General features: G+C 38.4%; 1 protein-coding gene across 3 annotated transcripts in view; it reads left to right on the forward strand.

The window, feature by feature from the left end:
* The window catches only part of OXR1 (oxidation resistance 1), a 446899-nt gene that overhangs the window by 346095 nt on the left and 83828 nt on the right, over positions 1 to 16976 (forward strand). The window contains exon 1 of one of the 3 annotated variants that reach the window (XM_059995056.1): positions 7214 to 7483. The exons of the other annotated variants lie outside the window; for them this stretch is intronic. Coding sequence (XP_059851039.1) covers positions 7285 to 7483 — 199 coding nt within the window. The 5' untranslated portion in view covers positions 7214 to 7284. Of the gene's footprint in view, positions 1 to 7213; positions 7484 to 16976 lie in introns of those variants that run through there. 3 annotated transcript variants of the gene reach the window in all.

Here is a 16976-nt window from a genome sequence, read left to right on the forward strand (position 1 = left end):
GAACTGTAAAGGAGCAGATCTCAAACACGGCTCATCATCAAAAACTGAGGTTCCTGAGCCCCACCCTACAACCCTGGAATCAGGATCTCTGGGGTATAGTAGGGAAATCTGTATTTTTTTAAATGTTCCACAGCTGATTCTCATTAACTGCAGGATGTTGCTGCTGGAACAGGAATGTTTTTAAAGTGGAGGAAAGGCAACAGTTAGATCTATGGATTTGAGATTACCCAGCTGCAGTGTTGGAGATGATTAAAGAGGGGAGAAACTAAAAGCTGGGAGGTTTCATGTCACACAACACGTAGGGTTTAATGACCAAACATAAGTGCATGTGTTTATGTATCATGCAGCCTAACAATGCTGTTGTATCTTTCTCTGTATGTTTTAAGAATCTCCTCCCCACACCTTTCTTCCTTAACTCCAGAAAATTAGTAGAGTAGGCACAAAGTGGCTTCCAACCAGTCTTTGTTCACTTCATTCATTACATGTTTTTCATGCCACTGCTGCTCATGGTGTTGGTTGTAGAGCCAGCTTAGTTCCCATAAGAGGCCCTGGGTTGGGAGTGGGGAGTGGGGTAGGTGGGCTTAGTCTGCTTCTCTCTTGAGAGGTAGCTGGAAGTGGTCAAACTTTTCTTCATGCCTGTTAGAACAGCACAGAATCTGGTTCTATTGATGTTTCTGTTGCCTTGTGAGAGCTAAGAGTAGATCTGCAGTGGGAGAGAATGGCCAGTGCATGACTCTTTTGAAAATCAAACCTATCTGGCTAGTGCTGGATTGACCATCCAGGTTTGGGTTTCTCTTCCTGTATGCAGTCTGGATTTTGGCTAATTTACCTGGTATTATTAGCATCTTTCCCATATGTTGTTTGGGATGGGGAGGTGGGGAGTCAAGGAACCCCCATACACTTTAAGAAGAGGATTAGGTTCTCTTCCTTTCAAATATTATGCTCAGCACTTACCAGTCTTCTGCTCATGCACCCTGGCTGAAACAAGTGGAATATTGATAAGAACTTGTTATTGCTGCCCAGAACTTTGTCTAAGAGAGATGGATGGACTTGTAGGCAGGTTCTATTTTTATTGCCATGCTTCATTTTGTCTTGTATTGATAGACCCCAAAGTTCAATTCCCCATAGCCCCTCCAACAAGAAAAAATAAAAATAATAGTATCTAATTACCAGCTACAGACTGAAGCTGGAAACTGGCATTTTGGTATAAAAATAATAGCTAGCAACAGGCTTAGGTTTCTCCAAAGTTGTTTTGCTCTTTCTTTTCCTTTTTGCATTTCCATTTTTCTAATACCTTTTAAAAAAATACAGAGCAGAGATACGGAAATTATTTCTAATATGGTCTAAACTAAAACAACTGATAACATACAAATGTAAACGTTCATAAGAGACTACTATGAACAATTACATGCCAATAAATTGGATAACTTAGGAAAAATGGATAAATTTCAAGAAAAATTCAACCCAAAACTGAATCATAAAGTAATAGAAAATCTGAACAGATCAATAATTAGTAAGAAGTATGGATCTGTAATCAAAACATCCCCAAAAACAAAGGCCCAGGACCGGATGGTTTCACTGGTGAATTCTACCAAACATTGAAAGAAGAATTAACACCAAAAGAAACTACAGGACACTTATCTCTGATGAATATAGATGCAAAAATTCTTAACAAAATACTAGCAAACAGTGGGATTTATTCCTGGGATGCAAGAATGATTCAACATATGTAAATCAATAAGTGTTATATACCACATTATTAAAATGAAAAATAAAACTAATATGATCATCTCAGTAGATACAGAAAAAGCATTTGACAAAACTCAGTATCCTTCCATGACAAATACTCTCAATAAATTGGGTACAGAAGGAATGTACCTCAAAATAATAAAGGCCATATATATGATAAGCCCACAGCTAAAATCACACTCAGCAATGAAAGGCTGAAAGCTTTTCTTCTAAGATCAGGAAGAAGAGTAGGGTGCCCACTGTCCCCACTTTTATTCAACATAGTACTGGAAGTTCCAGCCAGAGCACTTAGGTGAGACAGAGAAAAGGCATCCAGATTGGAAAGGAAGAGGTAAAGTTACAGATGATATGATCTTGTATATAGAAAAATCCTAAAGACTCCATAAAAGTACTGTTAGAACGAATAAATAATTTCATAAAGTTGCAGGATACAAACTGACAGAGAAAGTCAGTTTGTTGTATTCATATATGCTAAGAACTATCTGAAAAAGAAATAAAGAACACAATCCCATTTACAATGGCATCAAAAACAATAAAATACTTAGCAATAAATTTAACCAAGGAGGTGAAAGATCTCTACTTTGAAAACTGTAAGACACTGATGAAAGAAATTGAATAAGACACAAATAATGGAAAGGTATCCTGTGTTCATGAGTTGGAAGAATATTGTTAAAATGTCCATACTACCCAAAGTGTTCTACATATTCAATGTGATCCCTATCAAAATTCCGATGGCATTTTTCATAGAAATAGGACAGACAATGCTAAGATTCATACGGAGTTGCAGAAGACCCCAAACCGCCAAAGCAATCCTGAGAAAGAGGAACAAAGCTGATGCATCACACTTGCTGATTTCAAATTTATTACAAAGTCATAGTAATCAAAACAGTGGGGTACTGGCATAAAAACAGACACATAGGTCAACGGAACAGAATCAAGAACCCAGAAATAAATCATGCATATACCATCAACTATAATGGAGCCAAGAATACAGTTTCTTTAATAAATGTTGCTGGGAAAACTGGATAGTCACATGCAGAAGAACGAAATTCGACCCCTGTCTTACAACATACACAAATATTAACTTGAAACAAGGTAAAGACTCAAATGTGAGACCTAAAACCATAAAACTAAAAGAAAACAGGGAAAATCTTCCTTGACATTGGTCTTGGCAATAAATTTTTGGATATGACTCCAAAAGCACAGGCAACAGAAATGAAAATAAACCAGTGGGACTACATCACAGTAAAAGAAACAATCAACAAAATAAAAAGCAAACCTAAGGAATGGCAGGAAATATTTGCAAACCACTTATCTGATAAGGGGTTAATATCCAAAATATATATGGAACTCATAAAACTCAATAGCAAAAAACCAACAATTGAATTAAAAACTGGGCAGAGGATCTGAATAGACATTTTCCCAAAGAAGACATACAGATGGCCAAGAGTTACATGAAAAGATGTTCAACATCACTAATCATCAGGCAAATGCAAATCAAAACCACAATGAGATATCACCTCACACCTGTCAGAATGGCTGTTATTAAAAAGGTAGGAGATAAGTGTTAGCGAGGATGTGGAGAAAAGGGAACCCTCATGCATTGTTGGTGGGGATGTAAATTGGTACAGCCACTATGGAAAACAGTATGGAGGTTCCACAAAAAATTAAAATTAGAACTACTGTATGATCCATCAATTCTACTTCTGGGTATATATCCACAGGAAATGTAATCACTATCTCGAAGAGATATCTGCACCCCCATGTTCACTGCAGCTTTATTCACAATAGCTAAGACATGGAAACAACCTAAATATCCATCAGTGGATGAATGGATAAATAAGATGTGATATAGATACACAACGGAATATTATTCAGCATAAAAAGGAAATACTACTATTTGCAACAACATGGATGGACCTTGAGGGCATTATGTTAAGTGAAATAAGTCAGACAAAGACACATACTGTATGATCTCACTTACATGTGGAATCTAAAAAAACTGAACTCATAGAAACAGAGAGTAGAATAGTGGTTGCTGGGGTCTGGAGGTTGGGGGAAATGGTGAGATGTTGCTCAAATGGTATAAATTTCCAATTTCAAGTTGAATAACTCGTGGAGATCTAACATATAACCTGGTGACTATAGCTAACAATATTGTATAGTTGAAAGTTGCTAAGAGAGTAGATCTTAAACGTTCTCATAGCACATATACAAAAAAGGTTAACTATACGAGTTTATAGAAATGTTAATTAACTTTACTGCAGTAATCATTTTGCAATATATACTCCTATCAAATCATCACATTATATACCTTAAACTTAGAATATGTTCTATACCAAAAAAATAAATCCAGCAATTCAACTTCTGGGTATAGAGAGAAATGAAAACATATGTCCACAAAATAATTTGTACATAGATGTTCATAGCAACATTACTCATAATAGCCAAAAAGTGGGAATAATACAAATATCCATCAACTTATAAATGGATTAATAAAATATGATATATCCCTATAATATTATTTGGCAATAAAAAGGAATGACATACTAATACCTGCTACAACATGAATAAGCCTCAGAAACATTAGGCTAAGTGAAAGAAGTCAGACACCAAAGACCAGATATTGTATGATTCCATTTATGTGAAATGTTTATAAAAGGCAAATCCATAGAGACAAAAAGTAGATTAGTGGTGGTCTATGCCTGTGGTGGAAATGGGGAGTACTAGAAATGGACAAGAAGTTTCTTTGGTGGGTAATAGAAATGTCCAAAAATTAGATTTGGGTGATGGTTTAACAACTGTGTAAATATACTAACAACCATTGAATTGTATACTTTTAACAGATGAATTATATGGTTTGTAAGATCATATGTCAATAAAGTTATTTTAAAAATAAGGCAAAGGGGGCTTCCCTGGTGGCACAGTGGTTGAGAGTCCGCCTGCCAATGCAGGGTACGCGTGTTCGTGCCCGGTCCGGGAAGATCCCACGTGCCGCGGAGCGGCTGGGCGCGTGAGCCATGGCTGCTGAGCCTGCGCGTCTGGAGCCTGTGCTCCGCAACGGGAGAGGCCACAGCAGTGAGAGGCCCGGGTACCGCAAAAAAAAATAAATAAAAAATAATAAAAAAATAAATAAATAAAAATAAGGCAAAGGTTTGCTGGAGGAGGCATGCACGATATATAAGGACACTTTTTTTTTTTCTTAAAGGATGAGAGGAATATATGTGGTGATATGGCATGATAAGGAGGAAGGAACCAGAGTGGAGAGAGAAAAAATAATAAAACGCAAAGGAATAATAAGGCTGACAAGTCATAGACAACACACACCAGACTAAGGTCAAGAATTAATTTGGAGAACGAGAGGCATGGACGTGTAAGGACTTCCTTCCTTCTGAGGCAATATATGGAGATGAGCTTGTAGATTAAAAAGGAAAGGGGAAGAAAAGTGAGAGTGTTTATATTTCATGGCCTATGATTTTAAGTCATTTAGAAGACCAAGTAACATGTTTGCGTAATGAATTTGGTAACTTCAGGAGGATGGTGATGGGTCAGACAACAAATGGGAAGAATAAAAAGGAAAGATGACGAAATGAGTAAAACGATTTTAGAGACATTAGGGCTTAGCTGAGTTTAAATAAAAACTTGTAAAGCACTTAATCATCAAAGTTATACATTTTTATCCAGCAGCTCTAGCTTTCCATGAAACAGAAGCAGAAAAAATTGATGGGTTAACTGCTTGTAAACCTGTATTTGAACTGGTAGAGTACAGGTTCCTACTAAGGTTAGATGTAAAAGTGCAGATTTAATCAGGTATAAAATACTTAACCACTATTTTGGATATGATTATCACAAACTAATGGCAGATTTGAAGATGTAAAATATATTTTAGAAAAAGGATTTCACTGTAGTTAATCAGGATTAGACTTAAGTCATTGAAATTCAATTTGTAAAGCTTTCTGAGCCTCTCTGAGATCTTGGAAGTGGTGCTAAGCTTGGTAATGCTTCCTTCCTTATGAAATGGAAATCGCAGAAAAACTGGGATCCACTTACCACTCTACCAAATGGGTTCCAAGGAGGTACAGAAGGAAGTCTGGAGCAGTGCTTTCCTAAGCAGCACATCTGAACACAGGGATGGTTGCTGAATATGCATATTCCTGGGTCCTTACTCAGAAACACTGTGAAATCACACTCTGGGGGTACAGCCCAGACAGTCTATACATTTAACCAAGTATAAAAGTGATGCTGATGTTAGAATGGTGAAGTTTGTCCAACCTATTAAGAATTTAAGCTGAAAATGGTGATGATGGGAAAAAGATCAGTCAAATAATTTAAAGGGGGGGGGGCAGGGCGGAGGATAATCTTTAATGGTTTGGCAAAATGCTTAAGTTCCTCAAAGATGTTTTCTGGACTCCACTGTTCGGTATGATTAGCTCTTCAACTTCCTAGTTCAAACCTTTTCTTCAAATGCATTAATAATCTGGTAATTCCAAGAAAGTTTATTTACCGCATGGGAAAAACTAAAACAGCTATGAACAGATGTGAAAGGAAGAGAATAACCAGATCTCACAGGAAACAAAATCGGGTAGTAAATGTCTGTCAAATGTCGTTGCTCCTTCTCTGCTTAAAGGAGGATAAAGTTGCACACTGAAGCCCTAATTACCTTGCCTTACAGGACCAGAGTCATGGAATGTCAAACTCTAACATCAGTTCATAATGCCACGGCGAACTTCGAACGTGACGATTAATGCTTTATTTTACAAAGATGGTCTCATAAGGCTTCCTAGGAAGCATTTTATCTGGGTTGTTTTATGTTAACTACGACTTTAGTTTTACCTTAAAACTAACATTCTCTCCTTCCTCTCACCCACCCCGCCCACCAAAATTTCAAACTGCAAAAGTTTCCTGTGGATTGTGCCCCTCCCCCTAACACACAGAGACTCACAGAAACTTTTGGACACACAGAAACTTTTGGACACTGCTGTCCTAGGCCCCCAAACTCTCCGCAAATCCAGCGAAGCCTCCCCAGGGCCATCCTTATACCCTTATAGCCTTATACCCGGCTCTACCCTCGGGTCCCGAGGCTCGGCCTCCTCCCCTTTCTCCAGCAGTCCCGAAAGTCCGGTCGGGTCGGGACTGGGCGGGGTAGGGCGGGGCAGGCCTGCTCCATTGGAGCCAGGCACGTGGGGGGAAGCGGATAGGTTCGGTTCGGCTTGCTAAAAGGCCGCCGCGTTTCGACGCTGCCTCTGTTCCAGGAAGTATATATCTACTTTACAAGCTAAGTTTGGCCCGAACTGGCGTTTGGAAGCAACAAGAAAAACTTTTCAAAACTTTTGTCCAGCTTCTTTTCCCCCGACGCCTAGTTCCCTGATGGTCCGCCCCGGGGCCAAGTTCCGGACGTCCCCTCCCCTTTTCCCTCCCAGCCTCCGGAGAGGCGTGCGGAGCCACCGCCCCCAGTGTCGGCTCGGACGCGTGGGTGGGCGAGCACAGAGTCTCGGCGGAAACCGTTGGCCTCCTCGGCGCCTGCCCGGCGGCAGCATGGACTACCTGACCACGTTCACGGGGAAGAGCGGGCGCCTTCTACGAGGCACAGCCAACCGCCTGCGGGGGTTCGGGGGTGGCGGCGTAGCCCGGCAGGTGCGCTTCGAGGATTACCTGAGGGAGCCCGCCCAGGGGGACCCCGGGTGCGGGTCCCCGCCCCACCGGCCCCCGGCGCCGTCCAGCCCGGAGGGACCCGGTGAGCCCAGCCTTCCTTCGCGTCCCGCGCGGCCGACCCGGGCTGAGGGCGGGGGGCAGGCGGAGGTGTGGGCGCTGCGCTGGGGGCGCGGCCCCGCGGGCCGCCGGCGTGAACGGGGTGGGCGGGGGGCGCGGGCCGGGCGTTGGCAGGTGTGCCGGGCCGGGATGGCGGCGGGACCGGGGCGAGGAGCGGAGGGCTCGCTCTGCTCTGGGGACGGAAGACTTGCTCGTGTCTGCGTCGTAGCTTTTCCTGCTCTGCTCTTCCTGCTTTCTTCACCTACGCTCGACTTTCCTTACCCCGCCAACTATTTCAAGGGTAGGATCCCTTCGTTTTTCCCTCTCCGTGAGAGGTGAATATTGAACCAATTGTGACGCTCATGTTTTCCCTCTTAGAAATCATTAAGAACGCTGTGCTTGACTTGGGTTTGGATTGGGTCATTGTTTTTATTTGATATTTGACAACTGTTAGAATTCACATAAGCACTTAATACGGCTTTGGAAAAGAAAATGTTTAGCGTCCACGGGAACCCAGTGGATTTTTGTGTCGTGTATTTTGAAAGGCTGCGTGTTGTCTTGAGGTGGCAGAACCTGGAAACTTTCCCCAGTTATCATTTCTACTGCCTGTTCAGTTTTCTTTTGTCATAGTGGGGTTGTACTGCCCTTTAAAAAATCAGTCATAATGACAGGACATTGATATCTTACGGAATTTTTAAAAGCACTTGCTGAAGCGGTATTTGCATCATGCATATGGTAACTTCTCCAATGTCGTTGGCTTTCCCTGAGTTAATAAGTGGCAGACCTCTCCTAATCATATTTTATTCTTGTTACCTGTTTTAATATGCATTCTGGTGTTATGAGAGTAAATTATGTGAGTATTAGTTTAGAAAATAGAGAAAAGTACAAAGAATATAAAATCTATCCATGACCCACATCCTAACATTCATTTTAAAGCACTGAAACTGTGAGGATATCTATTGATTGTGTGTGTGTGTGTGTGTGTGTGTGTAATTTAAGCTTTGAAGAAACTTGAATATTAAAATGTAATTTTATCATGGTCCCTTTTATTAATTTTTCTTCACTTTACATAATATTTTTTCTTCACCATTCTTGTTCATGGAATTAGAAAAATGAAAAAGGGTATACTTGGTTTCTGCTTTGAAGGACATTAATCAGATGCAGAATCCTCTTAAAGGTGGGACCAGGGATGAGGACCAGAACTTTAAAGTGTTTGAATAAAGGATTTTTTTTTTAATGAGACCTCAGTTGATTAATTGAAAACAGTTGAAATGTGACCAGCCTCTAGGTAGATGAAGAACTGAGAAATATGTGGTGTAACTTAACCTGGAAAGGGATATGATGAATAATTTAACAAATTTGCCCAAATATATACATCTGATTCATTGATTCAGAAACATGTATTGAGCACACTGCTATATCAAACACTGTCCTTCAGAGTTACAGCTTCAAAATACTATACCGATTCCTCTTCTGTTGAAGCTGCCTTATGAACTCATGGCACTTTCTTTAATATTCATCGTGCCCCCAAATCTCTTGACACAAGTTAGAAAGGCCTTGTGATGTCAGTTTATGACCAAGGTCAGTGGACAGGTACTTCTAGCATTAACTAGCTGAAAGAATTTGTATAAATTACTTAATCTCTCTGGGTGTATATTTTCTCATTTTAAATGAGGTTGATTGGATGATCTCAAAGGTTCTCAACTCTGGAGCTCTTTTTTCATTTGGAACAGAATTAGTGAACATGATAGATGGTAAAGCTACAAATTAAATAGCATTTGGGGTTAAAAACATTGTAAGTCTATAAAGTTATGCCTACAGAGTTCTGAAGGTAGTTCAAAAGATGAATGCCCCAGCAATAACTTGATTACCCCCTCCCACTCTTAGAATAAGTATAGCTTTCTCAGTTGACTCCTTTGAGAGGCAACATGTACACATACAGGTAAAAAATAAATGGTTCTTCATTAATTTCTAGGCAGCCTTTGCTTAAAATGAGAGATCTTTTCTTGGCAACTGCCTACCAGATAGGTTTCGGGTATAGGGTTTTTCTTTACATTTGTGTCCTTTGGAATGAGTATTTGTTAGTCTGTTTAAAGGATTTCTTCTACTCTTTCTGCTTGTGACTACCTTTATTTTAGATTTTTATAACAGCTGCTTAAGTTCCCTGTTATTTGTCACCCTTCCTTCAGTTCTTTCAAATGTCCTGTGTGTTGTAGCAGTATATCTTGTGCAGACACTTCTACACTTGTAGATCGGCTACACTCCAGGACTCCATTTGTTGTTTGTGATCTTACCCCTCACCATTTCATGTTCAGTAAAGGTGCTGATAAAATAGTTTTACCATTGACAGTTTAAGGATGCACCAGATAAAACTTTGGTCGTATGTTTCTGATTTTAACTCTTTCTGTAAACAAACTGCTTACCTGACAGTGTTAACTGATGCCTTCACTCCTCTCCAAGCTTTTGCTTTTACCAGTTTTCAGTGTTTGCTGATTCCAACATTATAGTCCCCTCAGGAACATCTAATTGGGACTTAGACACATTAAGGAGCTTATCACACCATTGCTCTAGTTAATAACAATTACAAAGAAGACACACTATGACACAATTTTTGCTCCTGGTTAAAGAGTAAATTATGTTCTGATTCAAAAAAATTTTTAGACCTTAAGTATAGATCAGGTTTGGAGGCATCACCATAAACCTGTATTGGGTAACCTTTAAAAGTAGTCAGTTACTAGATCACATGGTAATAAGTAAAAATATTTAACACATTTAGAGTTTCAACTTAATTGTAGCATAGTTTTTATCATAAACTTCCTTGTTATGTCAACTCTGCTCTCCCACTTGGTGACAGTATACTTTAAATACATCTCACTCCTATTTGAAGTTTCTTTTCATTTACTTTTACCAATTAAACAGTATCTTTTGGGGAAATGACAAGAATAAGAGTGGCTAAGAACATTTTCTATGGAGCAGGCACTAGCAGATACTTTTATTTAATCCTAATAAAAACTCTGTGAGATAGGTACTATTATTATCCCATTTTCCTGACAAAGAATCTGGGCCAGGCAAAGAAATAAGGGATATAGAATCCATTTGAGAGTTATCTTCCTATTTCTAAGAGTTATGTCAGACAGGAAAAAATGTGAGAAGAATGCAAAATTCTATCATGTGTGATGTTAAAGTTAAAACAAGTTAAATTAGGTAAAGGATAGGATGGATAGCCACTGAAATTTATTTAGAATCAGAAGGATATTAAAATGAGATGAAAACGTAAAATCCAAGGAAGGTGTAAGAAAACTTAGATATATTTTAGGTTGGAAATTGCAGATGCAGATTGTCAGGAAGAGTTAGATAATAGTTTATCTTGAACCCAGAGAAGACCAAGTACCTGTATAGGATTTGGAGTACCAGTTGTTACTATTAAAAAAACAACTCATGGTGCTGGCCACTCATGGAAGAGGATAACCCTAGATGTCGCCAGTCTTAGTCTCATTTCCTAAGGTGAGGGGGAGAAGAATCTCTTCTTGATAAACAACCTCAATCTGCTCTGATGGTAACTCCAACTAAGTTTGAGGTCTTAATATTGTTTCCTTTGTCCATTGGTTCTCAAGCATGAAGTAGATTTGCCCATTTTAGAATTGCTGCTCACCTCACAGGATGGCTGAACTCAAGGCTTTTACATTATCTGTGTTTTAGGACAAAACTGCCTCTGAGTAGTTGAGGCTACAGTAAAGCAATGAGTCTCAGACTTTAATGTGCCTCAGAATCACCCAAAGACTTGTTAAAACAATAAATGCTGGAGAGGGTGTGGAGAAAAGGGAACACTCTTGCACTGCTGGTGGGAATGTGAATTGGTTCAGACACTATGGAGAACAGTATGGAAGTTCCTTAAAAAACTACAAATAGAACTACCATACGACCCAGCAATCCCACTACTGGGCATATACCCTGAGAAAACCAAAATTCAAAAAGAGTCATGTACCAAAATGTTCATTGCAGCTCTATTTACAGTAGCCAGGAGATGGAAACAACCTAAGTGCCCATCATCGGATGAATGGATAAAGAAGATGTGGCACATATATATACAATGGAATATTACTCAGCCATAAAAAGAAACGAAATTGAGCTATTTGTAATGAGGTGGATAGACCTAGAGTCTGTCCTGCAGAGTGAAGTAAGTCAGAAAGAGAAAGACAAATACCATATGCTAATACATATATATGGAATTTAAGAAAAAAAATGTCATGAAGAACCTAGGGGTAAGACAGGAATAAAGACACAGACCTACTAGAGAATGGACTTGAGGATATGGGGAGGGGGAAGGGTGAGCTGTGACAAAGCGAGAGAGAGGCATGGACATATATACACTAACAAACGTAAGGTAGATAGCTAGTGGGAAGCAGTCGCATGGCACAGGGAGATCGGCTTGCTGCTTTGTGACCGCCTAGAGGGGTGGGATAGGGAGGGTGGGAGGGAGGGAGATGCAAGAGGGAAGAGATATGGGAACATATGTATATGTATAAAAAAAAAAATGTTGGACCCCTCCTCTAGAGTTTCTGATGAGCCAGGACCCATTATTTGCATTTCTAACAACTTCTAAAGTAATGCCAATGCTGCTGATCTGGGGACCACACTTTGAGAATCACTGCTTTCTTTAGTGGGTAAGTCTTTTACCCTTGTTAAGGTTAGAAGTAAATATGGAAATGATGAAATTTGTTAAATGCTTAGTATTTTTGTATTAAGTTTAGGAATAATCAGTGTATTTGGTCTTTAAAATATTTGTTATATTTCAGAGAATTAGGCCTATTAGAGTGCATACAAATTAGTCTAAGAATCTAATTGAAGATGAATACTTATGTAATTGTTTTTTGAGTGATTTTAAGTTAAAAGGTGCAAGTATTTAGCTAAATTTTGAAACTATTGGAATGTTTAAGAGAACTTAACATTCATTATATTTAAAACTTTATTGCAATGTATTTACTAGAGTTAAGTTTTTAGAAAGGTTTTCTTGTTAGAGGCAATTAAAGTGTTTACGATAGTAGATGTATAAATACAATTTAGTATATATATGTGAGAGAATTTAATTACTCGTTTGTATTTAAGGATATTTTGTTTTCTGTTTGAGTTGATCAACTATCAAAAGCACCTTAGAAAGTGTGTTAAATGTACTAGTTTTATAAATAGAATACACTTACAGTTGAAGGCTTAAAGGAAAACTAGATTTTTATATTTGTACTTCAATAAATCAAACATTAATCAAAAAATAAAGTAACTGCAAATAGTTTTTTTCTGTGTTTATAAAGACTCCCTAATGGCCATCAGCAAACTTACATTAAGAGACTCTTGATACATTTTTTTGAATGAATGAATATTAGTACAAAAAAGGGGCATGTTTTAAGACCAAATTAATGTATTAGAGAAAGGCCAGAAATTAGCCTTTGTTTTCTAGCAATCAGTGAAAAAGGGAAATGTGATCAGACATAAATCACAGTGTCACTAAAATAAAGATAAACCCGTTGCTTAGGCGGGTAAGAAAAATGCAACTTTTCCTGATAGAATAAAGAGAAAAAATTCTCATGGAATTCTAATATAGCAAAAAGTGTCCTCATCATCTTTATAGTAAATACAGATTCTAATTTCAAAAAGCTATTTTTTAACACCGTTCTTTAATGTAGTTCAGTGGTGTGACAACAAAATGCAAGGTAGTAAAAACAGTTCTATACAGGACGAAAACAACCCAAATATGCAGTTATCTGATGGTTTGTCTTAACTGAGGGGTAGGTGCTAGATTATAAACTTTGGTAAAACTAATGCATGCTAACTATGAAGAAGTCATGCATAACAAATATTAAAGCTTAAAAGCCACCTCCAATCCAACTATATAGTGATGTCATTAATGTTAGGGTAGGCATTATTGTTAAGATCTGTTTTATGAATATATACGTATAAAATGATGGATAGATGGTTAGAGGGAAAGAGTGACTGAAAGATATTTGTTTGCCTTAAGAAAGTATTTCTTAAATGGTGTGTCTAAAGTTAAGCAGAATCTGCAAAAATATTAAGAGATTGGTATTATTGTTACATTCTTCTTTCAGTTTTAGGTGGGGTTTCTTTAACTCTTTGAGGTAACATGAGCAGTGTCATCTCCCATATTTCTTCTCCCCACCTCCTGATATTCATTACATCATATTTGCAATTCTCATACTTACATAGCGCTGTCATACTTATACCAGTCACAGATAGTTTTTCCACTACATAATTGTTCAGTGCTCCCTGCTACTCCTTTGATTATTCCTAGAGTTTTTATTTTGATAATTTCGTATAATTTCATTCTTGTGGCATTGAATAATGTTTCAGTAAGAGGTCTTAAGCAAGCTAGACTGTTTTCTTTTTCTTCTAGTAGGTGATTTGCTTCTTATGCATGAATTCCTGAAGAACTTTTATTTTCCAAGCATTTTAATTTAATCAGGAGCAGAAACAGGAATGACTAGATGTGTGTGCACAGGTATGTGTATGTGTAATAGCCTTTTAGGGAGTAGTCACTATATGGAACAGCCCTGGTCTTGAGATAGAAGGAAAAAAGACCTTAGAAGTTTAATGTTGGGTCTTAACACTTCTACCTGAAAGACTCATGGTTTCTGTTCACGTTTCCTTGGGAAAAACAAGTCACATAGCCAAGTCTGACATCAGTGGGATGGTACAGTGTATTTTATATTCCTCCCCAGGGAGGAATACAGAGTATTTAGTAACTGTAAGGTAGTCTATCACAATGACTACCTTAGAAAACAATTCGTTTGACAGAGATTTGAAGATGCTAGTGTTACTGTCACGGGTAGGGAGTTGTATAAAGAAGCCTGTTTCTTCTGTCAGTTATTCAGTCTGCAAGTTTAATCCTTTCAAAAGCTCTACTAACAGTCCTTCTCAAATTTATTGTGGATGCAACGGTGAATCAGTTCTGGAGTGAAACGCGAGATCCTGCCGTCACAGTAAGCTCCCAAGTGATGCCAATGCTGCTGGTCCTTGGAACACAGTTTTAAATAGCAAGGCTCTATAGCACTCTGTATCGTGGATCTTTTCACTTAGAAGTGAGCCACACACAACACAAAAATTCCTTGGCTGGGTAGAGGAAAGGAGCATTAAAGGGGAACAAACAACAGGTTAGAGACCAAGGAGTGTGAGATGTTACCAAATGAAAGGAAAGGTGAGCATTGATAAGGAATTAGTTGGGTGCTTCATAAAGTTCAAATAAAATAAAATTGAAAAAGACTATCAAATTTGCCCTTTAGTTTATTCTCCTTTGCAGGTTTAGGGAACTGGGAAGACAGAAGACATTGCAGTACATTGTGGAATCAGTAGGAGGTGATGGAGTAAAGACAGTGAAAGTAGACTCTTATTTCCAAAAATTCGACTATGAAAAGAAGCAGAAACATAGGCTGATATCTAGAGGAGGATGGTTACAAAGTTCAAGAAAAATTGAGGGATATTTTTAAAAGTTTATTTCTGTTTTGACTATGGATAAGCAGTCAATAGCAAGTGAAAGGTTGAAAGTACAGGCATTTTTTCCTGTACTACTTCACTATAGATGGGATCAGTTAATTAGAAAAACAGTAATCAGCATATTTTTTTAGTTTAGAAGATGCTTTTAAAAGTTTAAAATCTATATTATTGAGTTTGAAAATATTGACTCCCAGCTCAATATTTTTATTTTTATTTTATTTTATTTTTTTAACATCTTTATTGGAGTATAATTGCTTTACAATGGTGTGTTAGTTTCTGCTTTATAACAAAGTGAATCAGCTATACATATGCATACATCCCCATACCTCCTCCATCTTGCGTCTCCCTCCCACCCTCCCTATTCCACCCCTCTAGGTGGTCACAAAGCACAGAGTTGATCACCCCGTGCTATGCGGCTGCTTCCCACTACCTATCTATTTTACATTTGGTATTATGTATAAGTCCATGTCACTCTCTCACTTCATCCCAGCTTACCTTTCCCCCTCCCCATGTTCTCAAGTCCATTCTCTACATCTGCGTCTTTATTCTTGTCCTGCTCCTAGTTTCTTCAGAACCATTTTAAAATTTTTTTTAGATTCATATATATGTGTTAGCATACGGTATTTGTTTCTCTCTTTCTGACTGACTTCACTCTGTATGACAGACTCTAGGTCCATCCACTTCACTACAAATAACTCAATTTTGTTTCTTTTTATGGCTGAGTAATATTCCATTGTATATATGCGCCACACCTTCTTTATCCATTCATCTGTCGATGGACACTTACGTTGCTTCCGTGTCCTGGCTATTGTAAATAGAGCTGCAGTGAGCATTGTGGTACATGACTCTTTATGAATTATGGTTTTCTCAGGGTATATGCCCAGTACTGGGATTGCTGGGTATTATGGTAGTTCTATTTTTAGTTTTTTAAGGAACCTCCATACTGTTCTCCATAGTGACTGTATCAATTTACATTCCCACCAGCAGTGCAAGAGAGTTGCCTTTTCTCCACACTCTCTCCAGCATTTATTGTTTCTGGATTTCTTGATGATGGCCATTCTGACTGGTGTGAGGTGATACCTCATTGTGGTTTTGCTTTGCATTTCTCTAATGATTAGTGATGTTGAGCATCCTTTCATGTGTTTGTTGGCAATCTGTATATCTTCTTTGGAGAAATGTCTGTTTAGGTCTACTGCCCATTTTTGGATTGGGTTGTTTGTTTTTTTGATATTGAGTTGCATGAGCTGCTTGTACATTTTGGAGATTAATCATCTGTCAGTTGCTTCATTTGCAAATATTTTCTCCCATTCTGAGGGCCGTCTTTTCGTCTCGTTTATGGTTTTCTTTGCTGTGCAAAAGCTTTTAAGTTTCATTAGGTCCCATTTGTTTATTTGTGTTTCTATTTCCATTTCTCTAGGAGGTGGGTCAAAAAGGATCCTGCTGTGATTTATGTCATAAAGTGTTCTGCCTATGTTTTCCTCTGTGAGTTTTATAGTGTCTGGCCTTACATTTAGGTGTTTAATCCATTCTGAGTTTATTTTTGTGTATGGTGTTAGGGAGTGTTCTAATTTCATTCTTTTACATGTAGCTGTCCAGTTTTCCCAGCACCACTTATTGAAGAGGCTGTCTTTTCTCCATTATATATTCTTGCCTCCTTTATCAAAAATAAGGTGACCATGTGTGTGTGTTGGGCTTATCTCTGGGGTTTCTATCGTGTTCCATTGATCTATATTTCTGTTTTTGTGCCAGTAACATACTGTCTTGATTACTGTAGCTTTGTAGTATACTCTGAAGTCTGGGAGCCTGATTCCTCCAGCTCTGTTTTTCTTTCTCAAGATTGCTTTGGCTATTCGGGGTCTTTTGTGTTTCCATACAAACTGTGAAATACTTTGTTCTAGTTCTGTGAAAAATGCCATTGGTAGTTTGATAGGAATTGAATTGAATCTGTATATTGCTTTGGGTACTATAGTCATTTTTAC

The sequence above is a fragment of the Delphinus delphis genome, chromosome 17 (assembly GCF_949987515.2).
Source record: "Delphinus delphis chromosome 17, mDelDel1.2, whole genome shotgun sequence".
Taxonomy (NCBI): Eukaryota; Metazoa; Chordata; class Mammalia; order Artiodactyla; family Delphinidae; genus Delphinus; species Delphinus delphis.